At 30.4% G+C, this 14,147-nt stretch overlaps 2 protein-coding genes across 5 annotated transcripts; one reads left to right on the top strand and one right to left on the bottom strand.

Annotated features, from left to right (window-relative positions):
• Positions 1–3,140: 3,140 nt before the first annotated feature.
• On the top strand, positions 3,141–13,943 carry LOC110663988 (meiotic recombination protein SPO11-1). Of its 4 annotated transcripts, none has more exons than XR_009144071.1 (16): positions 3,141–3,264; positions 3,351–3,450; positions 3,590–3,663; positions 3,795–3,896; positions 4,320–4,393; positions 8,570–8,586; positions 9,239–9,308; positions 9,391–9,427; positions 9,722–9,769; positions 9,876–9,934; positions 10,335–10,366; positions 10,481–10,586; positions 10,766–10,886; positions 10,974–11,037; positions 12,139–12,358; positions 12,869–13,943. XR_009144071.1 is itself a non-coding variant. In XM_058135899.1 (16 exons), the coding sequence occupies exons 1-16, from the start codon at positions 3,207–3,209 to the stop codon at positions 11,512–11,514; spliced, it is 1,125 nt and encodes a 374-aa protein (XP_057991882.1). In that variant the 5' UTR covers positions 3,141–3,206; the 3' UTR covers positions 11,515–11,545. The 4 variants fall into 4 exon arrangements, 1 of the variants encoding a protein (XP_057991882.1); XR_009144070.1 differs by lacking the exons at positions 12,139–12,358; positions 12,869–13,943 and adding exons at positions 11,144–11,341; positions 11,462–11,545; XR_009144069.1 differs by lacking the exons at positions 12,139–12,358; positions 12,869–13,943 and adding exons at positions 11,144–11,345; positions 11,462–11,545.
• LOC110663987 (premnaspirodiene oxygenase) lies at positions 11,984–13,736 on the bottom strand. The gene is made up of 2 exons (XM_021823494.2): positions 12,834–13,736; positions 11,984–12,751 (listed from the first exon to the last, which is right to left on the bottom strand). The coding sequence occupies exons 1-2, from the start codon at positions 13,734–13,736 to the stop codon at positions 12,128–12,130; spliced, it is 1,527 nt and encodes a 508-aa protein (XP_021679186.2). The 3' UTR covers positions 11,984–12,127.
• Positions 13,944–14,147: the final 204 nt, after the last annotated feature.

The raw sequence follows: 14,147 nt of genomic DNA, 5'->3' as shown, positions 1-14,147 counted from the left end.
TCTAATATTGTATTATTTATTTATTATTTTATATAAAGCCATCGAGATATTATATAATTATGTAAAATATGATAGAAATTTATTTATATTTTTATATATTATTAGTTTTTTTTAAATGTGTATTGTAGGCATTTTATATTCATTTTATTTATTTTTAATTTAATATTTTTATATATTATTTTTTATTAATTTTTTAAATAATATTATATTTTTGTAATATATTAATTATTATTATAATAATATAATAATTTTTTTATTTTTCATGATATATATGATGCATATACACCTATTATTTTTATATTTTGTTAATAAAAATAAAAATATATCAATGGAATAAGAAATTATAGAGAAAAAATTTATAATACAAAATTTATTAATATAATATAATATAATTTTATAATTATAAATAATTTATAAATATATAAATTTAACTATTTGTTATTTCATTGATTCTAAATATTAAGTTTATCAACACTCATTAGTTTTTATTATTTTATAATTTTTTTATAAATATATATAATTAACATAAAAAATTTAAATTTTTTTCAATACCATTTAAAAGTTTATATATATAATAGTAAAATAAATTCAACTTGATATAATTTTATATAATGTTAATTTTTTTATTTTTAATTATTTTTAATTTAATTTTTAAATTTTATTTGATAAAATTAATTATGTACATTCATATTAATAAGTATTAATATTATTTATTTTTATTTAATATATAATATTTTACATAATTTATTTTTTTTATAATATGAAGAAAAATTTTACAAATAAAATTTAAAAATATATTAATACCAATAAATTATTTATAAATAATAAATAATTAATTAAAATGTTATTTTTCTATAAAAAAATAATAGCAGTAAAATAAAAAAATACTAACATTAATATATTATTATTTTTAATTAAAATGATTACAGAAAAAATTTGTAGATAATTATTCAGCTTATAGTAAAATATTTTATCAAACTAACTTATAATGTATTTTTTAAATTAAAATTATTTTTTTTAAATAAATGTTAATTTTTAGTAAAGAAAGTTGTTGAATTTAAATAAATAAAAATTTTTATTAAATGATGTAATACTTGTATTTATATAAAAATTGTGATTTTTTTAATTAAATTATCAATTTGTACTTACATTTAAATATAAATTTATTAAATTAAAATAACAATTCTATATTCAAAATATGATTTCTAATTTTTTTTATATATATTTACTATTTACTAAGTTAAGATAATATTATACAATTAAAAATTAAAAAAATATTATATCTTTTTATATGTACAGGCATTAATATTTTTAAATTTTTAATAGTGTATCATTTTAAAATAAAAAAATATTATAAATTATAATTATCTTATTAATTATTTTAATTTTATAATTAAATTCAAACTAAACATATTATGTTAATTATTAATTTTTAAATAATATATGTTTATCTATTTAAATGTTTTTCTTTATATATATAATTTGTCTTTTTTGCTTTGCACATAATTATATATTATTTAAAAATTTTAAATTCATATAATTTTAATATATAGTGCATACAAATTAAATATTTTTTATAAATCAGTGAATATATATTTTTTTATTATTGCATATATATATATATATATTAATTAATAGTATTTACATAAGACTTATAAATTAAATTTTAATTAGAACTAATATATATATTAATATAATAATTAAGAATTTTAGAAATATATTTATAATTAAGAAAAATATAAATTTATTTTATATGAAATATTTTTTTAAATAAACTTATAAGAAAATAAATTAAATGAGAATTTAAAAATATTAATAAAAGAATCATATATTTAACTAACAAAAATTAATTTCTTTTATTGTTCTTATAATTGTGTTAAATAAATTTACATAAAAATTTAGAATTAAAATTTATTAGAATTCATTAAAAAAATATTTATAAAAATAAAATACTTTCCTATTCTTATTAATAATATAAATCATTAAGATATTTTTATAAAATTTTATTTGAAATTATATTATAATAAAAATTAATTAAATGGACTTTAAATATAAGTAAAATTAAGAATTTTAGATTTATATAAATTTTAAAATTATATAGATAATTAAATTTTAAATTTTAAGAATTTTAAATTTATAAAAACTCTAAAATTAAATTAAATATTAAAAAAATATAATTATAAATACTATAAATAATAATGGGTAATTTGATGAAAAATAATATTCTCTCTTTACACATTTATATATTATATAAATTATTTTAACTATAATATTAAATTATTCATGCTTAAGTTGCTATTAGACTGTGCTGCAATGTTATAGCTTAATGACAGTTGCATGATATACTAGATTTATGAAGCTTAGGTTTGATACCATTCTCTATATATACGTAATAAAAATATTATTATTTAATTATTATATTTTAATAAAATTAATTATTTAATTTTTTTAATTTAAAAAAATATTATTTAATTATTTTTATTTTCAATTTAAATTATTTAATCTTATCATTATTTTAAAGTAATTTTTTTAAAATAAAGTTAATCAAATAAGAAAATAATTTTTTTATTTAAATTATAAAAAATTTAATTTTTTTATTGTAAATTTAATTTTTTTTATTGCAATCAATGAGTTTAAAATTAAGAAATTAAATAGTATATTTTTTAAAATAAATAAATTAAAATTTTATTTATTTCATAAAAAATAGTTTATATGTGAAAAAAATTTTTATTATTTGATTGTAATGTTAAACTATTGATATGAGTATATGTATGTACAAATATTTTTATATTTTAGTAAGATTTTCAAGTTTTATTAAGTCATTAATTTCCTATTTTGAAAAAAATAACTAATTTTTTTAAAAATTGCATAGTTTTTAATTTAATCACAAAAATATTTTCTAGTAACTTTATTTTTTTTTTAGTATCTCAAATATTGAAAATTTTCATATTTTTTATAAAATAAATGAAGATTAAGTAATTAATTTTGTTAAAATATATAAAGTAAATAATAATTTTTTAAAAAATTTGCCACTAAATTGAGTGCCAAACCCGACCCGTAAATCATAGGTGGGCTCATCTGTTCGGATCCGACGCTTGCTACGAATAGAACCGGCAGTTATATACATGCTTATGGATATACACAGGCCACGGCCGGTTAACCCACAATTCTTGGTTTGATTTAGCACGAAAAGCAGAAATCAAAAAATGGAGGGAAATCGCCGGATCACAAAGGGACGTGAGGATTTACTTGCAAAGATCAGAGGTCTAAAATGTGCAAAATTCTTTCTATTTCATTTGATTTTGGATAAGCATTTCCATTTTCCACGATTGTTTGTATTGTTATTGCAGACTTCACTTGCTCATTGGTGAGAAATCTAAGCGAGGGACGATCTCTCGCTGTTTTCATCGACAAATTCAGAAACTACTGCACCAATCCCGATGCTAATTGGTATATTTTTTCTGTCCCTTTCAAGATTTATCCTTACTATAACCCGAAATTTCAATTGAATAAATTTCCATTTTAGCTGGATTTTGAATTTGAACTTGAATTTTTAGAATAGCAAGTGTGTAACCACTGCTTTGTGCAGCTACTGCAGCTCTGATTTGCCAAAGGGGCAAGAAATTCTGTCTGTTAAAAGAGAATGCAATGTGCGTAGAATAGGTGAGTAAGGCTGTGTTTGTTGAATGAAACCGCTCTCAGGAGGTTTCCTTGTATGTGATCTGGTTAATTTAGCCAGTTACTTTTTTGCCGATTGTCATTGGATTTTATTTTGTCTCCTCGTTCTATTTCAGATGTCTTGCTACGAGTCCTACTCATTGTTCAACAACTCCTGCAAGAGAACAGACATGGGTCTAAGAGAGATATATATTATATGCACCCTTCTGTATTTTCAGGTAAATCTATTACATTTGAGTTTTTCAAATTTGAAGTAAATTTCTTAATTTAAGTTTAGTATTCCATATTAATATTGAACTCTTGCTTAGACACTGGAATATAAGATATACTTTCCATTTGATTAATAATGAGGTGTTTGCTTGATCCAAATTTTTGTAAAATTTCTTTTTTACTTGGGAAAATCAGTATGTTGTCATGGTTGAACTCTGCTCTTGATAATTATATATCTGTTTATCTACTAGGTTGTATATACCTTTACTGTAGTTGTTGTCAGATATCCCAAACTCTATAAATTCGTACTGAGAGAATTTGAATATGCTAAAAGTTTGGATTATATGTCAGTCGTCTCTTTAAAGATACAAGTATTTCTTGATATTTTTGGCTGCACCTACCTAAATTTTTCTGCTTGTTTTGCAATGCAGATCAATCAGTCGTAGATCAGGCAATCAATGACATATGCATCCTTCTGCAGTGCAGTCGTCACAACCTAAATGTGGTCTGTATTTTCAGCAATGTATTTTTCTTCAAATGTTTCATTGATAATGCATACCTGCTTTGCACTGAAAACATGGTTTTTCTTGCTTGCTAATGACAATGCAAACATTCAAATGATGTCCAAAATGGATGGTAATTTATATCCTTAAGTATGACACACAGGGTTCTTTCTTGTTAATATAAGAAAGAATGAAAAATTGACTGTTTATTAGATGCAAGAGCTTTCTCTTTCTTACTTAGGTTAACAAATTATATTTGGTTCACACAAATCACAACACACACAGCTATGTGAAGGTATTGTTAAGAAGTATGAACCCACTATTCACCTTGTTCAACAAGATTTCATTAGAATCTTATACTAAGTAAATTAAAAACTTTATGCCTAATCAACAGACAGAAGGTGAATCGAATTTACTTCATAAAGTTTAGATGGAAGTTGTCCTGAAGTTTTGAGATTGCTACTTGTTGAGATACTTGCTATAAATAGACCAGATTTATAGTGATTATAGACCAAATTTGTAGTGATTACATACGTAATCAGCGTTAGAATCTTGTACAGTAATTATGGCTGTAATCTTTATTTCTTTCTTTTTAATTTATTGTACACAAGTATATATGCCCCAGTCAGCTTGAAGGGAATAATCAAGTCATACAATTCTTCAATTGTCTTCCTTTTCTGGTAATTCCTTTGTTTATCTAACCAAGTCTTCATCCACTGGTCCATGGATCCTAGACTCTGGTGCCTCTAATTATATAACTGGTAATAACAATCTTTTCTCCACTCTTGTTTTTAATTCCACATTACCCAAAGTCAGCTTAGCTAATGGCTCTCAAACAATAGTTAAAGGAAAAGGAGAAGTAAATCTTCTTCCTTCTATTAACTATAATTTTATTCGCCTCTGAATGTCCATATAACTTAATCTCCATTTGTAAGTTGACTAAAAACCTTAATTGTTCTGTCACCTTTACCACTGACTCTGTTATTGTGCAGGATCGGGGTTCGGAAAAGATGATCGGAGCTGGACATGAGTCACAAGGATTGTACCATCTCTCTATCCAAATCCTTCAGCTACTTTTGCTTCCACAACTTCTCTTTCCACAACTTCTCCTAATCTTATTCATAGTCGTTTGGGCCATCCAAGTCTTGGCAAGTTATAGAAAAAAGTTCCTAGTTTTTCTACTTTGTCTTCTTTAGAATGTGAGTCATGTCAACTTGGGAAACAAACTCGTGCTTCCTTTCCCAAGTGAGTCAATAATAGAGCTACCTCTATGTTTGACATTGTTCATTCAGACATTTGGGATCCAAGTCGTGTCAGTTTGACTTTGGAATTTAATTATTTTGTTACATTTATTGATGTTATTCTCATTGCACTTCGTTATATTTAATGAAAAATCATTCTGAATTACTCTCTATCTTTTAAAATTTGTGTGCTGAAATTCGTAATCAGTTTGGTGTTTCAATGAAATTTTTACGCAGTGACAATGTAAGAGAATATCTCTCTTCTCCCTTTACTCATTTCTTGTCTTCTCAGGGCATTTCTCATCAAATTTCCTATGCTTATACCCCTCAACAAAATGGGATTGTTGAGCGGAAAAATAAGCATTTCATTGAAACTGCCCAAACCTTACTCATACACCATAATATTCCTCTAAATTTTTGGGGGGATGGTGTTCTTATTGCTTGTTATTTGATTAACAGAATGCCATCTTCCATTTTGTAGCATCAAAGTCCTCATTTAGTCTTATTTCCAGACCATAATTCCTATCAATTGACTCTATGTGTGTTTGGATGTGTATGTTTTATTCATGATCACACTTCTGGCAAAGACAAACTCCAATCTAAATCAGTAAAGTGTGTCTTTCTAGGATACTCTCGTCTTTAAAAAGGATAAAAATGCTATGATCCAACTATAAATAGATATTTTGTCTTAGTAGATGTAACCTTCTTTGCAAAGTTTTCTTACTTTTTATCCAACACAGCAGACAAAAATCTCATTCCTAATGCCTTGCTAGCTCCTACTATTCCACCTCCTCTTCATGTCTACTCTCGTCGTCCTCATCCTCCTGCTAATATTCACAATACTGCTTCATATGATACAGGAACAGATGCAGTTCCTGGTGATTGATCTCCAGTTCCACCATCACCAACACCGGTCATGCCACCAGTAAAAACAACCACTCCTCCTATTGGCATTCGAAAAGGCATTAAATCATCCTGTAATCCTCATCAAATTTATAATTTTTTGAGTTATCATCGTTTGTCTCCCTCCTACTATGCTTTTATCTCTAATGTGTCTAATGTACCTATTCCAAAGACTGTTAGAGAAGCATTGGATCAATCAGGATGGTATGCTACAATGGATGAGAAGATGACTGCTCTCCATAATAATGGAACTTGGGATTTGGTGTCACTAGCACAGGGAAAATCTACTGTTGGATGTAGATGGGTCTATACAGTGAAGGTGGGACCTGATAGCAAAATTGACAAGCTTAAAGCTTGGTTAGTTGCTAAAGGGTACACATAGATATATGGGCTTGATTACAGTGATACCTTCTCTCCAATAGCCAAGATTGCATTTGTTCGTCTTCTCATTTCCTTAACTGCAATTCAAAACTGAACTCTTCATCAGTTAGACATTAAGAATGCTTTCTTACATAGCGAACTAGCTGAAGAAGTATGCATGGAGCAACCACTAGGATTTATTGATTAGGGGGAGTCCGACTTGGTATGTCATCTTAAAGGGTCTCTGTATGGTCTTAAGAAGTCTCCAAGAGCATGGTTTGGTCGGTTTAATGCTATGGTTAAATAGTTTGGAGTGACTCAGAGTGAAACTGATCATTCAGTATTTTTCCAACATGATGGTCATGGCAAATGCATTTTTTTGGTGGTCTATGTTAATGATATTATCATCACAGAAAATGATAATGATGGAATTTCCCAACTCAAACAGCATTTGTTTAGTAACTTTTAGACTAAGGACTTGGGGAAGTTGAAATAGTTTTTGGGAATAGAAGTGGCACAATCAAAGTCAGATATTGCTATTTCTCAAAGGAATATGCTTTGAATATATTGGAGGAGACTGGGATGCTAGATTGTAGACATGTAGACACTCCCACGAACTCGAATGTCAAACTTGTTCCTAGACAGAGGGAGCCATTAGAAAATCCTGAAAGAGTAGAAGACTAGTTGATAAACTCAACTATCTTGTAATCTCATGACCTAGCATTTCTTTTGCTGTGAGTGTGGTTAGTCAGGTTCTCCAAGTACCATGCAGTAGCCATTGGGATGCAGTTATTCGTATTCTCAGGTACATCAAGGGAGCTCCAGGACAAGGTTTGCTATATGAAGATAAAGGTCACTCACAAATTATTGCATATTCAGATGCAGACTAGGCAGGTTCCCCATCAACTAGACGATCTACTTTTGGATATTGTATAATGATTGGCGAAAATTTAATATCCTGGAAAAGTAAAAAGCAAGATGTAGCTACCAGGTCAGGTGCAGAAGCAGAATATCGGGCTATGGCTTTAGCAATAGGTGAACTTATCTGGGTAAAGCAACTCCTTCAAGAATTGTAGTATGATGAGGTTAAATAAATGAAATTCATATGTGACAATCAAGCTACTTTACATATCGCCTCTAATCCAGTTTTACACGAAAGAACTAAACGTATAGAGGTGGATTGTCACTTTATCAGACAAAAGTTCGAGTTTGGATGTATTGTCACCAGTTTTGTCAATTCAAATTATCAGTTGGCAGATGTCCTAACTAAATCTCTTAGAGGTCCTCGAATTGAATACATTTGTAGCAAGCTTGGAGCATATGACATGTATGCTCCAGCTTGAGAGAGAGTGTTGAGATACTTGCTATAAATAGACCAGATTTGTAGTGATTATAGACCAGATTTGCAGTGATTATGAGCATAATCTGGGTTAGAATCTTGTACAGTAATTATGGATGTAATTAAGGGCTTTAATCTTTATTTCTTCCATTTTAGTTTCTTATACACAAGTATATATACCCCAATCAGCTTGAAGGGAATAATCAAGCCATACAATTCTTCAATTGTCTTCTTTTTCTGTTCTTCTCTTCTTCTTCAATACTACTATTAGCTGGTTTATGATTTGAAGAACTACTGTTCTTAGGAAACTCACAGTTTTTCAACTTCTTTGACAGGTCTCTGTTGGAAATGGGTGGGTACATTTGGTTACTTTCAGCTCTTCAAAGATATGAAGAGACATTAAATTATTCCCACCTATCTTATCTGTGAATCCAAGTTTCTCCAGTGATGTGATTTATAAGTTTGTCTAACTTTTCAAAGCAATTCATTTTTTGTTTTAACATTGATAGAGTTTTTTCAAGACAGTGAATAAATGCTAACATGGTAACATTTACCTCAGGGTATTATAACTTGGGACATTGGGAAGCTTGCATCAAATAGCATCAGAAGATTTACAAGGAAATTATAACTTTGTGATCTAGTCACCATGTAGTTTATCATTTGACTCTGATTAACAGCATTAACTAGACAACTATATGATAAAAGAACTATATAGTCTCCATCAGTCTCATTAGTGAATGCAAGGGACTATGGATATCATTTGCAAGGAAGACTAGACAATTCCCTTATTTGGCTTTTATGAATGAGACATGTAGTTGCCTGCATAATATTTTTCCCACTGACTACTTTTCTCCCTGCATTTTTTTATCAAGTGCAGAATAGGATTAAGCGGGGGATATGGCTTTAAATGAAACTGGATGATGAGAAAACATCTTGTAGATTTAAGTTTGGAATGCATGCATATTGTGCTAATGAATTTGGATTCATTTGTGCCTGTTATATAGGTTGGTGATGGGCTGGCTGCGATTTCTGGAAGCTGAAAGGAAATTTGATTGCATGAACTTTCCCAGCAATGTAAGAATGGAAGACATTTCATTGATTGCGTCATTTCTTAGAATATGATTGTGTATCTGATCAATTCTTTTGCACTTTACAGGTGCATCCCATTCCTGTGCATGTTGATGAAGTCAAAGGTATCTGAACTATCAAATATGCCACTGTTGAGCAATGGTAAAAAATTTATAGATAATAAGACTATTAAGTAATCTCAAATATGCATTTTTCCATTTGATAAAAGGAGATCTCATGCACTTAGATTATGTTTCGTCCTCCTTCAAGAGGTTATTTTCCCCCCTTTTTAATCTTTGGTTAAAGTCGGTAACATATTCATGAATAGGGTTGATACAATTCAATTTAATGCTTGATACATGGAATACTTTATGAATAGCATTCTTGATTTGCTAATTCCCCCTAACTACTGTGCATAGATATTGTTAGTGTTGCCAAATACATACTGGTTGTGGAGAAGGAATCAGGTGAATCTTCTCATTTACGGTGATCTTGTCTTAAAAGAGAAGCAAGTAATTCTATTTTCAGAATGTCTTTACTTGCCTGAACATTTATTTGAATTCTTGGAAGCAGTGTTCCAGCGTTTAGCTAATGACCGTTTCTGCAATGCAAACCGCTGTATTGTGATCACAGTAAGCGTTCATTCTCTCCATGGTTGTGTTTGGATAGATATAGATTTGAAATGAAAGTTTTCATGCTTGAAAAATATCTAAATACAAGCATTTTTTTTTCATTCACTGTTTGGATATATTCATGAAGGAAAATTAAATTCATGAATGAGGATGAAGACTTCTTCAAGAATGAATTAAAGATTCTTATAAAAAGGGAATAATTTCAAATACACCATCAATTTTTTTTTTTTTTTTTGGGGGGGGGTGGGGGGCGCGCGGTGTCTCATCTTGGTTAAATTCAAATCTTTGTTTATAGAGTTCGAACTAAAAATTCAAATTTAAATCTTTGAGCTTCATATTCTCTTTCCATGTGTCTAAAAGTCATTTGCAAGCGACTAATTTTTCTTTTGCAATTTTGTAGGGAAGGGGCTATCCAGATATTCCCACAAGAAGGTAGCTTTTCCATGCTTGAAAGGACATGTAGATTTTTTTTTTTTGGTGGAATACATGCACCACTCTCATGCCTTTTAGGCTTTCTGAATTTAATTCTATGGAAATGACAATCAGGTTCTTGCGACTCCTCCTTGAGAAGTTGTGTCTGCCTATCTATTGCTTGGTTGATTGTGATCCATATGGCTTTGACATCCTGACTACCTACTGTTTTGGTTCTATGGTTAGGCTTTTCAATTGATCAATATGTGATATTGGTTTTATATAGAAATCCAACCCAGTTAAACGACAGTAGACTAGATTAGCCATCAATCAAACTTTCACAATGCCAAAGTCAAAACCACTGTGAATTGATTACTCTTTTTTCCCTGCCTAAATCTCCACAAAATTCTTTATGATTAGCAAATGGCCTATGATGCTAAATTTCTGCGTGTTCCTGAGATACGCTGGCTTGGAGCTTTTCCATCTGATTTTGAGAAATATGGTCTTCCTCAACAGTGTCTGCTTCCTTTGACAGCTGAAGGTGAAAGAATGCTTAGTTTTATTTTGCTTGCATGTTTTTCATCAGCACTTCTCAAGTTTGATAAGTTTCTCTTGCATTTCTTGTCAGATAAGAGGAGAACTGAAACCATGCTACTCAGATGCTACCTGCAAAGGGAAGTACCACAATGGAGGTAGAATTCGGAATCTTAAGGATATTCTGATCCCTGTCCTCTTATGTAATTCACTAATTCTGCTGGACTACATGTGCTTAAAAAGTGATATTTTATTCCATGAAAGATTGGAACTAGAATCAATGCTGCAAAGAGGAGTGAAATTTGAGATTGAAGCATTGTCTGTGCACTCGCTTTCCTTCTTGTCAGAGCAGTACATACCATCTAAGATTCAAGGTGGACTTCACATTTGACTTGCTTGGTAGTTTTAGGTGTATGAACCATTAAATGAAAAGAAATTCTGCAGGATTTCAGCAAAATATATGTAGGTGATGCTCCTTTGGAATTTTGGCAGTCTTGCAAATTGATTAAAGATTGTTGTTGAGAAGCATATCAGTATTTTTCACTTCCACTTTGACTTTGTTATTGTTTTGCTTGTATAAAGTCAGGAGCAAAATCTATGTAGGTGATGCTTCTTTGGAATTTTGGCAGTCTTGAAATTGATTTAAGGGCCTATTGTTGTTGAGAAGCGTATGTGTTTTCACTTTCACTTTGCCTTTGTCATTGTTTTGTTTGTATAAAGTTGATACGAAATCCCTTTGCAAAAAAAATAAGATATGGAATTATTAAAGGGATATTTCTTTTCTTGTCATTGCTGATGCTAATAGCTCAAACCCATAAGTAGGCTGCAATTTTTTTAACAGATAAAATTGATAAACTTGCTTTTGAACATGGACAGGAAGAAAAGTTTCTAATCCCAGCCATGTCTTCCCAAGTTCTCAAATCTCATTTATAATTCACCTAAATAATGCTATTACCCAATGTCTTGCCATATGTTTGTGATTGTAGTTCAAGAGGTAGCTTTTCAATGCCAGAGCCTTGAGAGCATATTTAACAGCTAAAAAGTTGTGTACACTTGAACCATAAATTCCAAAAAAAATTATTTGAGATCCCAATTGGGCAAAAATGAATCGGAATAGCTCGGCAAATTTTTATCAGCTACAATGCACTTGATTCTCTGAAAGGAGAAATTGAGTTGTCATATCACAATCAATTTACTAGTTGGCTGATATCAAACTAACATATATAAATATATATATATATATATATTTTAATCGACAGGTGGCGGAAAGTGTGGAATGGGGATTAAGTGGAGATCATTTTTCCTTTTCACAACAGCACCAAAAACTTCAACCATGTCAAGATTTTCTGGCGTCAGCCCTGCAGGGAGTTTCCAATCAAAATAGTACAGCAACTGTGCAAGTGGAAGCTCAACATTAGCTATGCCAAACAATATTCCTGGACAAATCCTCCTTCCAGCACCAAATGGGATAAATTCAAAGTTAGTACCCTTATAATCTATTGAACTATTAAGAAATCTTTCTGGATAAAATCTCTCAGCTTCAATCCAATAATTGGGATCCCTTCCAATCGCCCATGCGTTCACAATAACTTTAGATTTGACAGGAATGCCGTAACCGTTAATCACACAATTCTCCCTACATTCTCTTGGAAGTAACAATGGAATAGGAGGGTGTAATCTTAGAGTTTCATTGATTACCATCTTTAAGTAGTTCAGTTCATGAAGTCGTTCTTCATCAATGTTTCCTTCTACACCAAAGACCTGCCTCACCTCAGCTTGTGCCTTTTCCATCACTCTTGGATTTTTTAGCATCTCTGACATTGCCCATTCTATGGTTGTTGATGATGTCTCACTACCAGCAATGAACATGTCCTGAAATAATTTGAATCTGATCAGGTTTTAATTTGCAACCTTATACTGCAACTACGTGATATTTAGAAAGAGATGTACTAACCAGGATGACTCCTTTTATGTTGTCATTTGTTAAAGGGAATTCAAGGCCTGCACGATCCTGAAGATTCAGAAGAACGTCTACAAAATCTTCTTCTTCATAATCAGCCCCAGATTTTGCTGCTGCCTTTCTAGCTCTATGTTCATAGATGATGCTTTCAAGTATCTTATCTGCTATTTGATGAAGCCTCTCTAATTTAGGCCTCACCGTACTAATCACATGAAGCAATTTGATGGAAGGGTAGATATCAGCAAGACTAAAACCGCCAGCCAATTGTATCAGTTTCTTAACTGTTGGTATGAAGATTTCTTCTCCCTTCCATATCTTACCAAAGGCTGCTCTTGAGGTGACGCTGTAGGTCAAAGAATTGAACATCCTGCTAAAGTTGATTGGTGATCCTGCACCAGAAGACAGGGTTCTAATGAGTTTTGATATTTCTTCTTCCCTGATTGATCTAAATGACTGCACTCTTTTCGCAGTTAGCAGCTCCAGCGTGCAAATTTTTCTCATTTGTCTCCAATAGTTTCCATAGGGAGCGAATGCAATGTCTGAAAAATCATAACCCACAATACTTGCAGCGAGGAGAAAGGGCCTTTGAGCAAATATGACATCATGGGTTTTCATCACTTCTTTAGCAGTTTCAGGTGAAGAAATAACTATGTTGGTAACTTCACCAAGTTGAAGGTGCATAAGAGGTCCATACTTTTTAGCCAAGTCTCTCAGGCGGTGATGGGGTAGGGAGCCAACTAAATGGTGCATACTCCCTATAAGGGGCAATTTCCACGGCCCTGGTGGTAGATTTGGAGATGAGTTGTTGATTTTTGCTTTCTTCCTTATTCTCAATACCAAGAGGATGAAAATGAAGAAGATGAAAAAGATTGGAAAGGAGAGAAATTGGTGTTCCATGTTGAAAACACAAAGTTTTCAGGGAAGAGGCTTATGGGTTGATTTCCACATTGCACTTCATCCGAGTATTTGGAGGTTAGTATGCTATTACATCACATTTTTAATTCTGGACTTGTCTTGTAGTAAGATGGATCGCATGGCATCTTAACATTGCCAGATTATTTTGATATTCTTGTCTGTTGCTTAATTAAAAAACTTTCTACTTCACGTGCAAGGCCCTGAAATGGTTCCCAAGAACCAGTAGCCAACAAGTGTGTTTAGATTATTATGTGCGTAATGGAATCATTAGCTTAGAAAATCACATCATTGAGCATGCATGATCTTAAGGATCAAATTGTTAATTATGTGTTAATCATTTTCTGCCTTTATCCTCATTTATTCAACCCAAAAAACATGAAGCATTGAATAATT

Source organism: Hevea brasiliensis, chromosome 15 (genome assembly GCF_030052815.1).
Source record: "Hevea brasiliensis isolate MT/VB/25A 57/8 chromosome 15, ASM3005281v1, whole genome shotgun sequence".
Classification (NCBI taxonomy): Eukaryota; Viridiplantae; Streptophyta; class Magnoliopsida; order Malpighiales; family Euphorbiaceae; genus Hevea; species Hevea brasiliensis.
This window is presented reverse-complemented; position numbering and strand designations above follow the sequence as displayed.

Excerpts from the sequence above, each read along its gene's own strand:
- LOC110663988 (XM_058135899.1), top strand. The coding sequence starts at position 3,207 with ATGGAGGGAAATCGCCGGATCACAAAGGGACGTGAGGATTTACTTGCA. Across the intron at positions 10,887-10,973 it reads GCTTCCTTTGACAGCTGAAG|ATAAGAGGAGAACTGAAACC; the intron begins GTGAAAGAATGC and ends ATTTCTTGTCAG. Across the intron at positions 11,254-11,461 it reads CATACCATCTAAGATTCAAG|TCAGGAGCAAAATCTATGTA; the intron begins GTGGACTTCACA and ends GCTTGTATAAAG.
- LOC110663987 (XM_021823494.2), bottom strand. The coding sequence starts at position 13,736 with ATGGAACACCAATTTCTCTCCTTTCCAATCTTTTTCATCTTCTTCATT. Across the intron at positions 12,752-12,833 it reads ACATAAAAGGAGTCATCCTG|GACATGTTCATTGCTGGTAG; the intron begins GTTAGTACATCT and ends AAATTATTTCAG.